Source organism: Strigops habroptila, chromosome 5 (assembly GCF_004027225.2).
Source record: "Strigops habroptila isolate Jane chromosome 5, bStrHab1.2.pri, whole genome shotgun sequence".
NCBI lineage: Eukaryota > Metazoa > Chordata > Aves > Psittaciformes > Psittacidae > Strigops > Strigops habroptila.
In genome coordinates, this window is record NC_044281.2 from 40,551,243 (window position 1) to 40,566,431 (window position 15,189).

Consider the following 15,189-nt stretch of genomic DNA (forward strand, 5'->3'; position numbering starts at 1 on the left):
GACAAACAGCTGATTTGTTCAAGTTACAAAATTTATCTGTATACTAAATAAAAAGGCAAAGAAGTAACAATGTCCTATCAATGCTCTGAAAAAGGAAATCAACTTAAATGGCAGCAGTGTCATTTCTTAAAATCAATGGCAGAGGTAGTACACATTAGCATTTTTCTTGATGGCAAGGCATGTATAAGAAAAAACAACAAGGAATAAAATAAAATACTGTCATACACAGAGATTTCCTAAAGTTAAATCTTTAGGGCTACATTAAATCCTAAAGGGCTACATTTTGAAATGGTTTATTAACAGTTTCTGTAATATTTAATCACATGCAATTCTGCAGGCCCAGAACAGGGTGCTATGTGAATAAACTATGTGGACAAAGCGCTTGCAATGCAATTCAAATATGTTACATTAATTTTACACATTCACTTTCAGAGCAAGGTTAAGTTTTTTGGTTTTGAGGGACTGGAGTTTTTTTGGGGGGTAGGATGCAGGGTTTGGGGGATGTATTTTGGTTGGGATTTTTTGTTGTTTTGTGTTCTTGGTTTGGTGGTTGTCTGGGTTTTTTTGGTCTTTGTGGTTTGGTTTTTTTTTAATAAAGAGTCATTAAAAGCCTGACACTAATGAGATTCTAGTTATACCCAGGTAGGCAAAGCACAACTATGTCCGGATGATCAAATATCTCAACACATGCTACATCGCCCCTCTCTGCTGTAACACTTAGCAGCTTTTCTATGACACTTCCTTTAAGGCATGATATTGCCCTCTAACATAAGTGTCCCATGGAATTTGAAAGGAGGCAGTGTTTTCACATCCCCCCTTCTTCACCACCGAACTAGGGTCTAGAGAACGTGGTTTCCCTTCTGCACATCACATGAAAATATTGTTTCACTCCCCAGTTGGATAGAAATCCAATTAAAAATACATAAGCCCTGCTCAAAACTGGATTCATTTTTCACACAGCTCATCATCTCAATGTGCTTAAACATTCAACCATAACTGGAAGCAAATTTGTGAAGCTGTCCATTTGGAAAAAAGAGCCTGGATATTGCCACCAGAAGGCTTGCAGACTCTGAGCTCATTAGCTCTCAAAATTAAAAGCACTTACCTCTTCAAGGACATCTGCAAGCTTACTAAGTATCTCCTCAGGAAGGCTCTGGAATGTAGGAACACTGCAACACAAGAGAAACCTCGATTAATGGATCCCTCTATATAGGTCATAAATCTAGCTGCATTTAATACATCTATCTTCCAGAGATATTTCGCCCTCATTGGCGTTCACCAGAAACATGGCATATATAATGGAAATAAGATCATCTTCTAGCAGCCAAGATATATTTTGTTATGATGGAGGACCACTTCCAGTAAACATCTAGAGAACCACTCACAAAGCTAGTAATCAACTAAGAATCAATTAAGGATTCACTGGAATTAATCTGTGCTACAAACCTGCTCAGTCACATGTGTGACTCTGCAAATCTTTTCCTGGTCTGCTTCCATCCCACTGGATAAAAATTACAAACAAAAAGAAAGGGGGCAGGTAGCAGAAAAGATCAGCTCTAACCAGCCACAGATAAAAGACTGACAGAAACCACACACTGGCATAAAAATACAGAGCACAAAGCTGCAGCTGCGAAGTCTAGGGAGGCAGCATGGACACAACCCAGCCCAAGACTGAACCACTGTAAAATTATTGAAGAACTTCTCCAGGAGTTTTACATCCAAGTTTGTTTCATTTCTTTTGCCAAAAAGGCAACTTTTCCACTTGTTAGGTGGCATTTCCCTTGGCAAAAATTTCCCAGGCCAGGCTGAACCCGCTTGTCAAGATGAGAGGGTGATGCAGCAGTAAAAAGCCCATCAGCCCCCAAGTCCACAGGACTGAGATTTAAATCATTCAGGATGATGGATACGAAGTTGGGTCTCCAAACCTCTTGCAAGTACCCTGATCTTGAAGCTGTATCTCTATTACCTTATAGCCTGCACAGCAAGATTGTGGAGTCTCCCTCCTTGGAGATACTCAAAAGCCATCTGGACATGGTCGTGGGTAACCAACTCTAGATGGCCCTGTTTGAATAGTGGGTTTGGACCACATGACCTCCAGAGGTCCCTCCGAACTCCAACCAGTCTGTGATTCTGCAATACCTTCATTTCTCATTCTTTATTTTCCATAAAAACTCAATGCTGATCAATATTCTCAAGTGATGCTAAATGAAACACATAGACACAACATACACTCCACAGGCAGAAAAGCAGCACTATACCTGCTTTAATTAAAAATGCTTGTCATCGGTAGACTAATTAGCAATGCATCTACATGAAATATTAGCCTGAGCTAATACAGCTCTACCAAGGCTATTTCCAAGAACAGCTCACTCAAGTGTTGCTTTATCACCCTCTATTACATGGTGCAAACACAGTCCTATGCTCCTAATATTAAATTGAGATCCCCAACGTATTGCTCTGATTTCAGGAACACTGATGATCAGGTACAAAGCAAGGAAGGAGATGTTGGGAGGAGTCTCCTGCTGAGAGGCATGTATAACCCACAATAAATAATATTTTTGCTTTCACATAAGGTGTCACTTTTTACTTTGGACTACGTAACTGCATAAAAGTTATTCTCTAGATTTTGGAAAGCTAAAAATCCCAAACTGAACCCATGCACTTTTCGCAATCCTGAACTCTGGAGAGCAAGTGCTGACGTGTGCCTTTGCAGTAATGACCCTACCTCTTTCAGGACTCCCAAACACCTTCCGGGTGCACAATTTGGTGGCTGCTTCTGCACCCAGGCAAAACCCACCCACAAAAGGGAAGGGAGGTCTGAAGACCGCACAGTGAGCTTGATCACAAATCCCTGGGGTTTTTCTCTGGAGACATGCATGAAGTGCCTGGTAAACTTAGTTTGTGCGCACAAATAAAGCAGAATTTGCTTTTATTAACTTAAACATGTACCATGCTGCAGTGGAATTAGAAAGCTGGGAAGCCTTCATTCTCTATTTAAAAATGCAACAAAACTTTAGCTGAGTGTATTAAATCATGACAAAACCAAACTGGACAACTAAGTGCAGAAAAATATGATTGTTCATGCTCTCAACATCTTTTGTTTTTTCCTTAGGAAACACTCTTTCACTGGAAACATATGGGTTCACAATGTAACAAGACCAAACAGAAGCAACTAAAAAGGAATTATATTATGCCTGTGCCTAAGTATAAAATGAAAGTTCATTACACCAACTCTAGCATTCCCAAATAAGGAATAAACTTATGGGAGAAGATAATACTCCCAGATATCTGGTCAAATTTTACTGTGGTTGCACACAAGAAAATGCATCACAGAATATTTTTTTACAGATAATTATATCTGTGCAATCCAAGGGAGGGTAGTGGAAGACATCTATTATAGACCAAACATATGAGAAACAGAGAAATAGCATATGAGCCCTGAACAAATTCCAGATCTTATTTTTGATAACTTAGGATACTAAGTAAAGAGAGAAAATTTCCTAACAGAAACGCTTACAACTTTAACACAGCAATAGAGCAGGTAATAGGAAAATCAAGTTGTTGCCAAAACAAACTCCATCGTGTCATATCTGAGAAATACACAATATCACAGATTTGTGATAGTTCATGATGGTCCAGTATCCTCCTTAACAGCTAGAAGTGACAAAACAATCAAATTATATTTGAGTCTCAAAAGAGGACTGCCCATCAGTTTAATACCAAAAAAACCCCTTTACTGAACAAATACCTTTACAAAATAGTGGAGAGAAAGTATTTATTGACCTGTTAAAAGATGTTACGAATTCAGGAAAACAGAGCTAATGATAACACCGATAGAAGAACCAGATCTGAAAAGATGTTCAAGTGTACAAGACAATATTGAATATCTGGTTTGATTGTCCAGGTCAATAAAAATATACCACCAATCTCTCTATGACAACATTAAACAGACTCAGAAAATAGATTCCTGCTTTCTTCTAAAATCTGCCTGCATTATTTAAAGATTTGCATACAAAACTCAATGTTTTGGAGATTATTTCCATGTGGGTACTTGCATTCAAAGGAAAATGAAGCCTCAGCTCTAAAAGAACAGAGGAAAACAGCTGAGCTGCAAATTGCTGCAAGTGGGAAAACACATGCTAAGAAGAGAAACAGGAGCACAAGACTCAAAGGAAATCTTTGAATGTTGCAGCACAGCAAGAGGTTAGAAAAAATGTACTCTGTTCTCTACGATTTTGTGAAAAGTCTGAAAATATACAGAAGAGAACATTCAGCACTTGAGTTCAGATGTATTCATTATTTATGATAGAAGAAATCACAGCAAATGGAGCTCCAAGTTGTCTTCACAACGGACATTCTACTCATCTGCAGCCCTCCTTGCTCCTCAAAGTTATTTATGGTGATGCAGGTATTAAAAAATATTTCTACCAAAATATTTATGCCTATTTTTCAGGACTCCTTTGCAAAAGTGCAGTCCAAGATCCACATGAAGATCAAGACCACCCTACAAAGGTAGAACATAACAAGGCAAACCAGATCTCTAACTTCAGGAAATTGAGTTTTAACAGCAAATGCCAACATGGTATTTTTTTAAAACATATATCCACAAACATCACAATGCTTTACTACAGAAGATGTGCGAGTGGCATTGCAGGCAACAGGATGAGGAGCAACCTCTGATCTTCTCCAGTCTCCCTCTCCCTTGAGAGACTCCCAAGTCTCATTAGACTCTGAGCACAAAAAGGAGAAGTAGCTGCACTGGTGAAGAAGCCGTTCATGCTGGCAAGGAAAGGTGACTTTTTGCTGGCTATTTTCTACATTATTCAGCTACGTAGTATTTCATAGCGGGTGACTGTCCAAATACCTAGTGAGGGCACCGTGGGGAATTGCTCACTGTCTACAGGAATGGCAGAGAAGCTATTCTGGTTGGCTCTGAAAGTGACACATTTTCACAGAGAACTCAACATGCTGAACAGAGGCTGCCAAAAGAGGGGAAAACAGCTGCACCAAAATGTCCATGTTGAATCTCCATCCCAATACAAAAGCAAAGACATGCCCAACCTGAAGGCAGTGGAAGGAGGAGTGAACGGCCAGGTTTCCATCCCTAGTGATCTGCAGTCACTGAATTGCTCTCAACTTTCTGGCAGAAGCAATGTCCAACTCTTTTATTCATCCATTTGAATGATCCCATGGGATTGCTATTGTACTAAAACAGCAGGGGCTTCCAAATAATCCTGGCTGTACCCAAGGGGTTGATTTTACCTAAAAAGTACTTAGTGGCAGAGATGCCAGCACTCTGACAGGACGTTTATCTTCTAACACACAAGAAAACTGTTCAGGGTCCTTGTTGGGTTTTTCAGACCAACACAAAAGCAGCTATTCACTTTCTAAATGCATTTCAAGATATGTTCCCCAAACCTTTGAAGGGTGTTCATTGAAAGTGTTCATCCAGCATTTCTTGTGGCTTAACTCCAAAATAAACCATTTGTCTTTTATTATTGGATGTCACTGTTCTCTGCTTTGATGGGTATGCACAGTTTGAAAATCAAGACAGATAAGTAAAAGGAAATGCAGTCTGTCTGCATTCCCTGAAACTTTTTGTTTTGCATCCAACTGGAGTGAAAGTTGAAAAATGCTAATGTCCTTGCTTTACCACATTTGGGATATCCCTACAGCACTGTCTCTCTGTTCCAAAAGAACTGAGGCTAAATCTTACCTAGCAGAATCTGATGCTTCATTTAGGATACTCACAAAAAACGATGTTTTGAACAACTCAAGCTGGCAATGCTATCTACAGGCAGCCCCCCACTGGCCATCAAGTTGTGTCAGGTAGCAACTGCTGCTTCTGTCAGGATCATGGCCTTAAAAAAAAGAGAACTAAGAAATGTGTTTGCAGCCTTATTGATGAAAGTTTACAAAAATTTACTGTGCAATCTTTCACGCTGTCTTCTCTTTGCCTTCTTCAACTGGGAGATGTTGCATGAGAGAATCCCACATAGTCCCACCTTTCCCGTGTTGACATCTGTCCTGAGCTTTGATTGGTATCCATTAAAGTCGGATCTTTTAGAAGATAGTTTCAGAAGGAAAAAATAAAAAATCTCTGTTGCTCCTACACCATATTTAATTCTTAAGGGACAGATCCTGTCCCTGTCTGTATGTATCTTAAAACAGCCATATAGAGTGAAAAAATTGCTGATTATGGAATAAACCCTAACCAAAGCCAGGAAAGTAGAGAGCAGAAGCACAAAGTAAGACCTGTCTCTGTGTTTTGCACCATCACATACCGGGGATTTCATTCCAGTACTTTAAAAATGCATTTACATCCTACTAAACAAATTGCATGCTGAGTTTCAGATCATCAGCAAAAACAGCTCCCAGGGTGCTCAGAGACTGGGGATTATCCAGTATCAGAAGTGCCCAGCAATGCCAGAGCACCGAGATCATCCAGTGACTGGACCATATATTACCTTGCTGGGAAGAAAATGCAAATTTTTTGAAGAGGTGGTAGGACAGAAAGTACCTTTTGAAAGGTAAGAACAACCAAGAACTTGCCTGAGGCCAGCACAGCTGCTGAATGTCTCCGTACAAGAGACAGCGTGCAAAAGAGGCAAGTGTGAGGACCGGGTTATATATCCATTTTGTGTTGCAAACTATTGCATCAAAATACAGTTCTTCTTTACTGTCAGATCAATAGGTATTATTTGGAAGATAAACTGTTGGGTTTTTTGTTTTTTTGGTTTTTGTTTTTTTTTGTTTGTTTGTTTGTTTTTTGTTTTGGGTTTTTTTTTTTTTTTTCCATATGTACTTCCCACCACAATAGAAGTGGTGGCAGAAAATATGCATTTAGTTCTCTAGATACTCAAGCCTTACCCTATTAAAAATGTCATTGGTAAGTCAAAACTAGTTTTCCTGAAGCAATTTCCTGAATGTTTTGCTTAGCTTAAAGAAAAATAGAGAAAGGGAGAAAGGAAGATGGAGAGCAACAGTCACTCATGCTTGCATTAATTACACTTAATGTCTGTTCTTGAAAGCAGCTTATACAATGCAACTCTGAGGAAGAGAATAGATTTGCTCTGCAGGTGCTGCAGATGACTTGTCTTCTGTGCTAAAGCTATAAAAGCATTACAATCATTTTCAATTGTTAATCTCAGAGAGGGTGAAAATGTTATAGCTACAGTTTTAAAGCTCTGCTACATGTAACACAGACCTTATTCTGGTAAATAAACTCCTGAAATTGGTTTGCAGTGAATTTTTTTTTTTTGTCCCAGACATCTGGCTATATACGAAGAGCTGCTATACCTATGAAAATGGGGGTGATGCAGAAAACAGATCATAGAATCATAGAATATCTCAAGTTGAATGGGACCCATAAGGATCATTGAGTCCAACTCCAAATGAGTTAATTATTTTCCTTACAAACAAAAGACTAAAGTAAATCAAGCATGAAGAGTTGCATTCTTTTTCCTCTCATGATGAAAAGATAATAACAATCCTAATGGATTAACTGGCCTGCTGACATCATGAGGCCAATACTCTGATTTCCCTGTGGGGAACGTAGATGTGGTATGCAAACTGTTTGCAAAAGGATGTGGTTGCACACCCTATTTTGGTCCAGGCTCTGTTTATGTTCAATAGGCTGCTTGGGTACTGTGGAGTATTATTTTCCCTTGCTTCTGTTAGTCCCTGTCTTTCCCTGACCGGGATTCATTATGATAGATAGCCCTCCTCATTTTGCAGTCACTGAGGAGATTGTACAATTTTTAAAAAAACTAAATTGTTGCTGTCATGAGGAGTGGGAGGGAGAGAAATTACCTGGTATGTAAACCCCTTCACCCATTTTACATGCATTCTTTCAAGATTATTCATCTTGAAAAGGACAATTGATCCCAAACAGCTACAAATGCTCAAATAGCACAAACTGCTTCGGAAACATCACTAAACCTTCAGCAGGCACAGTTTTGATTATTCATCTCGAGACAGAGGATTCACATTGCCCAGCTTTACTCCCTTTGTGCCAGTCTGTGGAGAAAACATACACCTGCTATTAACATTTGAGTATGTTATGGAATTTTTTTCTGCTGTAGCATTTGGTATTTCTTCATATTTGCAAATCAAATTATACCCAAGTCCTAAAGGAAAGATTCTGTACCTTTCAACTCACTCATCTTCTCCAACAATATTATATAGGTTATTAAAATAATAGCTATTGCTAGAGGTCTCACATCCCTGTACCCTGTGTGTTTTGTTTCTATGATCCTGCATTCGCAACACAGCCAAAATTAAATTGCCTGTGACTTGCAATATAATTATTACCTCTGCAAAACAGTTTACCATCAAGGAGTTTCTCTCCAACATTTTTTTCCCCATTCTCTGGGAGATCTCATGGGAAACTATCCCTCAGCCTTCAGCATCTGTGGACAATCCCAGAATGGGTGCATCAAGCCCAATTTTTGCTTCTGCATCCTGACTGAAACTACAAACGCATCACTGTGGCACGAGAATAAAGTCAAGCAAAAACCATTATTTCACACAAGATGCTAATAAAATGCCTAGAAAGTGAAAGATGTTTGTGACTGTCTCTGATGCTGTGTCTCAAGAGATCCTTAAACACTGATCAATATTTTGAAGACATAGTAGCGTTAAATGAAATGACAAGTCACATTTGCATGCACAGTCCATTTTGCCTTATTTCTCTAAATTGGTATTTACAACATCTCCAAAACCAACTGGAGTCAGGTGTTTTGTCTCTAACAGATGCCTACTGCACTTGACAGCAAATTGTCATAATATCTTTTTCATGAAGACATGACCATACTATTTCCAAAGCATTACCTTGTTTTGCAATGTTCGCAGCTTCTTGCCTCCCTCCTTTTAACTGCCACCATTAAATGAACGTATTAAAAATATTGCCATCCTTCTTGTCTTTTTTTTTTTTTAATAATTGAAAATATCCAAAAGAAAAATAAGCTATTTAAATTATGTGAATCACAAGCATTTTGCATTCTTCCAGGTAACTTCTTCCAGCACCCACCAAAGCAAAGAGACACGAAAGCTGGGTCCCTAATATCAAACTTTCCAACAAAAATTACTCCCTGACAGAGATGTCTGAATCTACACAATTCACAAAGCAAGCACTGAAATATCTAAATATTTTTTTTCATTATTGTTAGTTACAACAAAAAGAGTCAGAAGACTTCTTGCACTATAGCAAATGAATAATATAGGATAAAAAATATGGAAATCCTGCCCAACACATTCCCACACAGTAAGGTGACCCTGAGGTTGGTAGCATCATCAATTGCCAGATTCAGCAAATAGCATCAAAACTACCTTAGGGGCAATCTTGAGCTCCTCACTCTGGAAGGATGCATCTGAGATGATTTACTGAGAGACAAGTCCAAACAAAAGCAGTTTAGATCAGTAGATCATCACTGAGAATAATCTTCCAGGTATAGACTTAGTTACCTCATCTGCAGAGAAAAAAGCTACAAAAAAGGCACCAAAGTGCAGAACAGTTTGTTCCTCTTCATGGGGGAAACCTAGGAGAACCACATTTGCATGAAATTATGAGAATGGTCCCATGTAAATTCATCTCAGAGTGCTGGATAGAGGCATTTGTGACCTTCCTACAGACAAGTAGTGTTGGTGCAAACCCCAGGTAACACCAGCAAAGTACCGCAAGACATCCAGGACATCCTAACCAGCTTAATTCAGTGATTCTAACCCTCCTAATTTCTAATCTGCACAGCCCCGGGGCAATACTGAATACTACTTAGTTGAAGACACAAGAGGAACACTGACATCCCGATTTTCCAAGGCAAAAATATACAGCCAGAAAATCCCTTCCTATTTTAAGCAAAGTAATTCTCTCAGCAGTGTGCTCACTTGCCAGTTGCAGCAGAAAGAACAGCACACACGTTATTGATTTGGGGGTGTAATTCAGGACATTCATCCTCTGTGAAGCTCTGAAGGCTAACAGATGGCAGCTCATCTTAATTCCTTATTTCTAATAGCTTTTATTCATACTCTTGGGGATGCTGCTGCTGTTGCTCTTTGTCTTTTCATAGAAGAGCTCTGTTATCTCTGAATGCCTCTTTAAGATGTGATAGGGACCTTTGCCTGAGTTAGTTTGGATCTACCTGCAATGTGTAATACTACATGTTTTAGGAGGCTCAGCATGCCAAATACCTTTAAAATGCCTCTAAAGCCACAATTTCGTTCTTCAGGATAAGCCACAGTCCCTCTATTGAATTAAAGAACTGAGAAGAATGATTTAATCTTTGAGTTTACAATGCTGTTGATTTTCTTCTTCCCTCAGTAAAAACTTTACATCTCGGAGTCCAAAATTTGCTATGCACAACAAGCCTCTGCAGCATTTTATTTTCTGTGCTGAAAATAAAACAGAGCTGAAAATTAATTAAATGTTGAAGATTTTCAAGTGGCTTGGATTATATTGGAGAAATAATCAAATAAGCTTGATAGATTTGAAATACGGGTTGAAAATTCAATTGTTTAAGAAAACATAATCTTGGGAATATTACAGACAGGCAAGCAATATAATAGGCAACAAAAAACCCAAACCAAACAAAAAAAAAAAAATGTGCTGGGAAAACATTTGCAATTATTCACTACAACTCTACTCAGCTGATGTCAAACAATCTTTGCCTATCACTTCCTTTGCATTTGCTCAAAGAACAGCCCATCTAAGGGCCGCAACCCTAAAAACAGCTCCTAGATTCTTGATTATAAGACATCTCTGCGAAGACCAGGTATAACCCTATGCCCAGGCTCATGCTGAGGCCCCTGTTGAGAGCACAGCACCCAACCCACATAACCTTCAAACCGGATCATCTCGGGTTTGTGAGAGCACAGATCCAGCCACTCAGTTGTACTGGAAGGTGCAAAGCGCTCCAGGTACAAAATGGTTTGGAGAAGGGGGTAAGACTTCTGGCTAGAATCAAGCAGTGAGACTAACCAGCCAGGGCCAGCTGATCCATGCAACAGTTGCTCTTTTGCTGAAGGGGCAACTCTCAGGAAATTTCATGTTGGATCCAACAGGCATTGGATCTGTCCCCACTAAAATCACTACAGATGTTTAACTGTGCTCTTTTGTTCTTTTCTTTTCCATTATTTTTTCTGCTGCAGTGTGAACACTTCACTAACTTCTATCGATTTGTTCCTAATCAACACATTACAAAAGATCAGCATATTACACAGATGCCTCTGTATCCCAAGAATGAATCTCTGCAGGCACACATCAATCCTTCTGAACTGACAGGGCACTGAGGTCATTGATACTCAAGGTTCATTTGCCCATGGTTGAACCTCTAAACCTTTTCCACTTGTCCTGTTTCAAGAGCAATAAAGACAATACTGAAACTTGCGTGGGAATTTTTAGTGAACACTACCTGAGCCAACATGATTGATATTTAGATAGAGAAACAACACACAGGCAAAACAGGACACAATTTCAGAAATTCTGTTGCAGATATGAAGCAAGCAGAATGTAAATCTGACCCTGAAATTAGCCCACGCATATGTCAGTGGACAGGGAAGATGGATCTGAAAAGAATGAAGTTTGTGTACTCATTTTTGGTGCTCAACATTTGCCCCAAGCCCTGGATGCACCATGCTGTCCCTTTTAGCCCATGAGCAAAAAAGGGACTCAACCAGTGAGTCTGGCTATGCACAAAGGCAAAATGGTTATTTAGGTACATCGACTTATTCAAGGCCTCACAGCATCTTGATTGAAAACACCATCATGCAAGTTTAGAAGAAAAAACTTTAGATTAAAATCTGACTCATTGACAGACATCAAAATATAGTCAGAAGAAGTGAGCAACGGGTGTTGAAAGCACTTCCCGTAAATCTATTTCTAGTTCACTGTAATTTCTGTTTTATTGATTATCATTCCTCAAATTTTCAGATGAGTCAATTTACTCCTCTCAGGTGATTAACATCTAACAAAATGCCCTTAAATACTCCAAGTATTCAATAATTCAGTTTTGGAACAGGAATGCAGATCACAGCTCCAGCATCACAGCAGGCACACAAGCACTGACTTGAAACAAGGTAGCCAGGTCCTCCCTGATCACCTCCTCCAAAAAAGCTCTGTTAACATTCATTGGAATAATGAATTTGTCATTCAATATGGATTCAGAGTGATAATTACCTGCATGGGAGAAAGATCAGATGGTGAAGATCATCTTACAGGGAGAAAGATCAGATGGTGAAGATCATCTTACAGGTGAAGAAAGACAAGGTTCAGTGGAATTAGAAATCAGATAAACTCAGATTTTTATCTCATTTCCCAGTTTCTAGCAATAAGGCAAGTACTAGAACAGCATTATCTGGAACAGAACCATCTTAATTTGGGAGCATTCATTTGGGAGCATCTTCATATTAAGGTTGGATATTTTCTTATAAAGACATGTTCTTTCCTTTCTCTAAAAAAATTCAGTGGGATCTATCTCTGGAAGCTGTAATGGATCTTGGTGGCTTAGAAAAAAATGTAACTTTTCAGCTGGCTTTTAGACATCCGGGACCTCATGAAGACAGCACTGGGAACAGCTTGCTTATGAAGGGTGGAAATTTATTGAAACATGAGGCTTAACCTGTCATCTGAAAATACAAAGGAACAAAATCTCCTGGACTTCTGGTGCCACATGGAAGGGTAAATCCCATTAGCCTGGACTTGAAAATCCAGGTCATGAATTGCAATGCTGGTTTCCTCCAACAAAGGATCCAGGAGATGCTGAGTGTCAGCCTTTCCTACAACTGCAGTGGAGTAGAGGCCATGTTGTTCAGCACATCTACTCCTTTCAGACTTTTTTATGTTGGTTTGATTAGCTTAACCTCCCCTCCTGTTTTGAAGGAAGATTTTACCAAATGATGGCTGGGACCCTTCAAACATGAACAACTCTTTTATTCTGTGCTCCAAAAGAAAATGTTGATTTCTTCTGTATTTACCTACTCTAGATAAGGGCTTATACTTTATTTAGTTGTTTCGAATATCCAGCCAAATTGATTTTTTTTAAATAACACCTTTTATCTTTCTACCCTAGCAGAAAGTATTAAAAATCCTGTTTATATGGATGTGTGTGTTCGTGCACACGCATATTGCAACTTGCTTTGAAAGTTATCTTCAAAGTTTTGTATATCTAGCAGTTTGGATTTTCTTGTTAAAATCAGTATGTTACTGATTTATAGAGTGCTTTGGCCAAAAGGTCCTCCTTAGCCTCCTTGTTAGCAGCTTAACAAGAATACAAACTCGCTGTAGATCAGCTGTAATTTTCTAAATTCTTAAGAAGTTGAGGATTTTTACTATCTCTCTAAGGACACTTTAGCCTTGGCCCGATTTGTCTTCATCTGTAGTCCAATTCAACAGCACAATTCCTGTAAGTAAGTTCTTTGAGATAATTTTCATTGTATGTAATGCCCTTTCTATTTTCTCTACACTTTAAAACATATATTTCTAATTTCATTGTGAACTGGCTGGGGCACATGGTAAATTTGACTTTATTGAGCTGTAGACACACTTCATCTTTTTTCCAGAAATTATTATGCTGGTTATCAGTGCCTATATGAAATGTAAATTATTCTTATTTGCATTACCTTGTATTTTTTGAAGTCACAAGTAATATGCTACTCCATTGCTACAGTTTAAGTCACTCTGGTGATTACTATCCTCCTTCGTTTTCAGTTATCTATGAGTTCTATTTATTGGCAAGTGATTTGTGCGATATTTCCAGGGACAGTATATAATTGAATTTAAAATGCATTCGTGATGCTCATAAAAGCAATAAAAATGTCACCTTCTGCATGCACATTAAAAAGTCATCTCATGCACGTAGAGGATGAATGCATAAAATGATCATTATGATGCGCAAATTTACTAGATACAGGAAAATGAGACGAGCCTCTGACTGGACATAAAAACAATTCATAGATCTGTGTTCAAATGGCAGAATTTATTGAACTTTTCTAAAGTTGCTGAAGAAAAAATGCTCCCATTAATAACATGACTAAGTCCACTTTAGCTTGCTTCAAAAATGTGATTTGTACCATTATTAACAAGAATGTGGATCCTGTGTGAAAACAGAATTAGTTCCCTTAAATAAAAGCCCCAAAATACACGATTTCATGTTAGGTGATCCTATCCGGACAATCAAATTATCTACGTGACTACTTTTCTGGTGAACATATATGCCAAAGGAGAGACTATTAGAATTTTAAATCTATTCCCACTCAGATCAGAACCTCAACACTTATTTAAAGTTCAGAAACTCATCCCTGAGTTTGCTGTGGACAGCTGTCTCTGTGAAACCAGGCCAATGGAGGTGCTGTCATTCGTCTTTTCTCCACTAAAATGTCCATACGCACCTTCCAGGCTCCCATCGCTGTATTTAGATTTTTTTTTTTTAAATATCTGAATTTGTATTAAAATCACCAAAAGATTCAAGCCAGCGTGCCCCATGTACAGGACATAGAAATAACATTCAGAAAAAATGACTTTTTCTTGACTTGAGCACTTTTCTCAAGCAACCAGATGTTGTATCACAATGGTTTTTTCAACTCCTCTTTAATTTTTCTTTTGGCTAAAGAAGTGATAAACCTTTCAGAGCAGTCTGCTCAACTCTTATTTTTTATCTGCTCAGCACAAAGTAATATTAACATTGTGAGTCATTAACTCCTCTCAGGATTCCCGGGAGACTTCTTAAAATTGGGTCTAGAAGTAGAAATTAATATCCGTACTTTGCTCACACGGATTATTTTTCACAAGCATGAAATATTATTTACGGCCTCCTTTTCCCACATCAGGATTTTTTTTTTGATATTGCATCCCTGGGCTCAAGCCCTAGTCATTTGGCAGCCTTGCTGAGGACCTGGGATTGGCAGGACCGCGAAGCGTGCACAGGCTGATGAGTTTTCCTCCTCTGCTTGTCCTAATTCAAATGCAAATATCTCCAGGAGTTCAGTATCAAGGATTTTCTATGTTCCACGTTGTGGTGATGATAGCTTATTATTCTTAAGGTACTTTGTAGGGTTACTTAAATACAGTAGTTTGAAATGGTTTAACCTAGCAGAATATCTCAGTTTATGCTCTAGCAGCAGCCAGGTTTGCTGGAGGTTGTTTGTAACCCTGGCCTGACATTGCTCTGCCTGCATCTTCTCATTCTGAGCAACTAT

At 38.7% G+C, this 15,189-nt stretch overlaps 1 protein-coding gene across 2 annotated transcripts in view; it reads right to left on the bottom strand.

Annotated features, from left to right (window-relative positions):
* The window catches only part of PRKG1 (protein kinase cGMP-dependent 1), a 481,254-nt gene that overhangs the window by 141,923 nt on the left and 324,142 nt on the right, over positions 1-15,189 (bottom strand). For both annotated transcript variants that reach the window (XM_030487822.1, XM_030487821.2), the window contains exon 5: positions 1,106-1,169. In XM_030487822.1, coding sequence (XP_030343682.1) covers positions 1,106-1,169 — 64 coding nt within the window. The remainder of the gene's footprint in view (positions 1-1,105; positions 1,170-15,189) is intronic.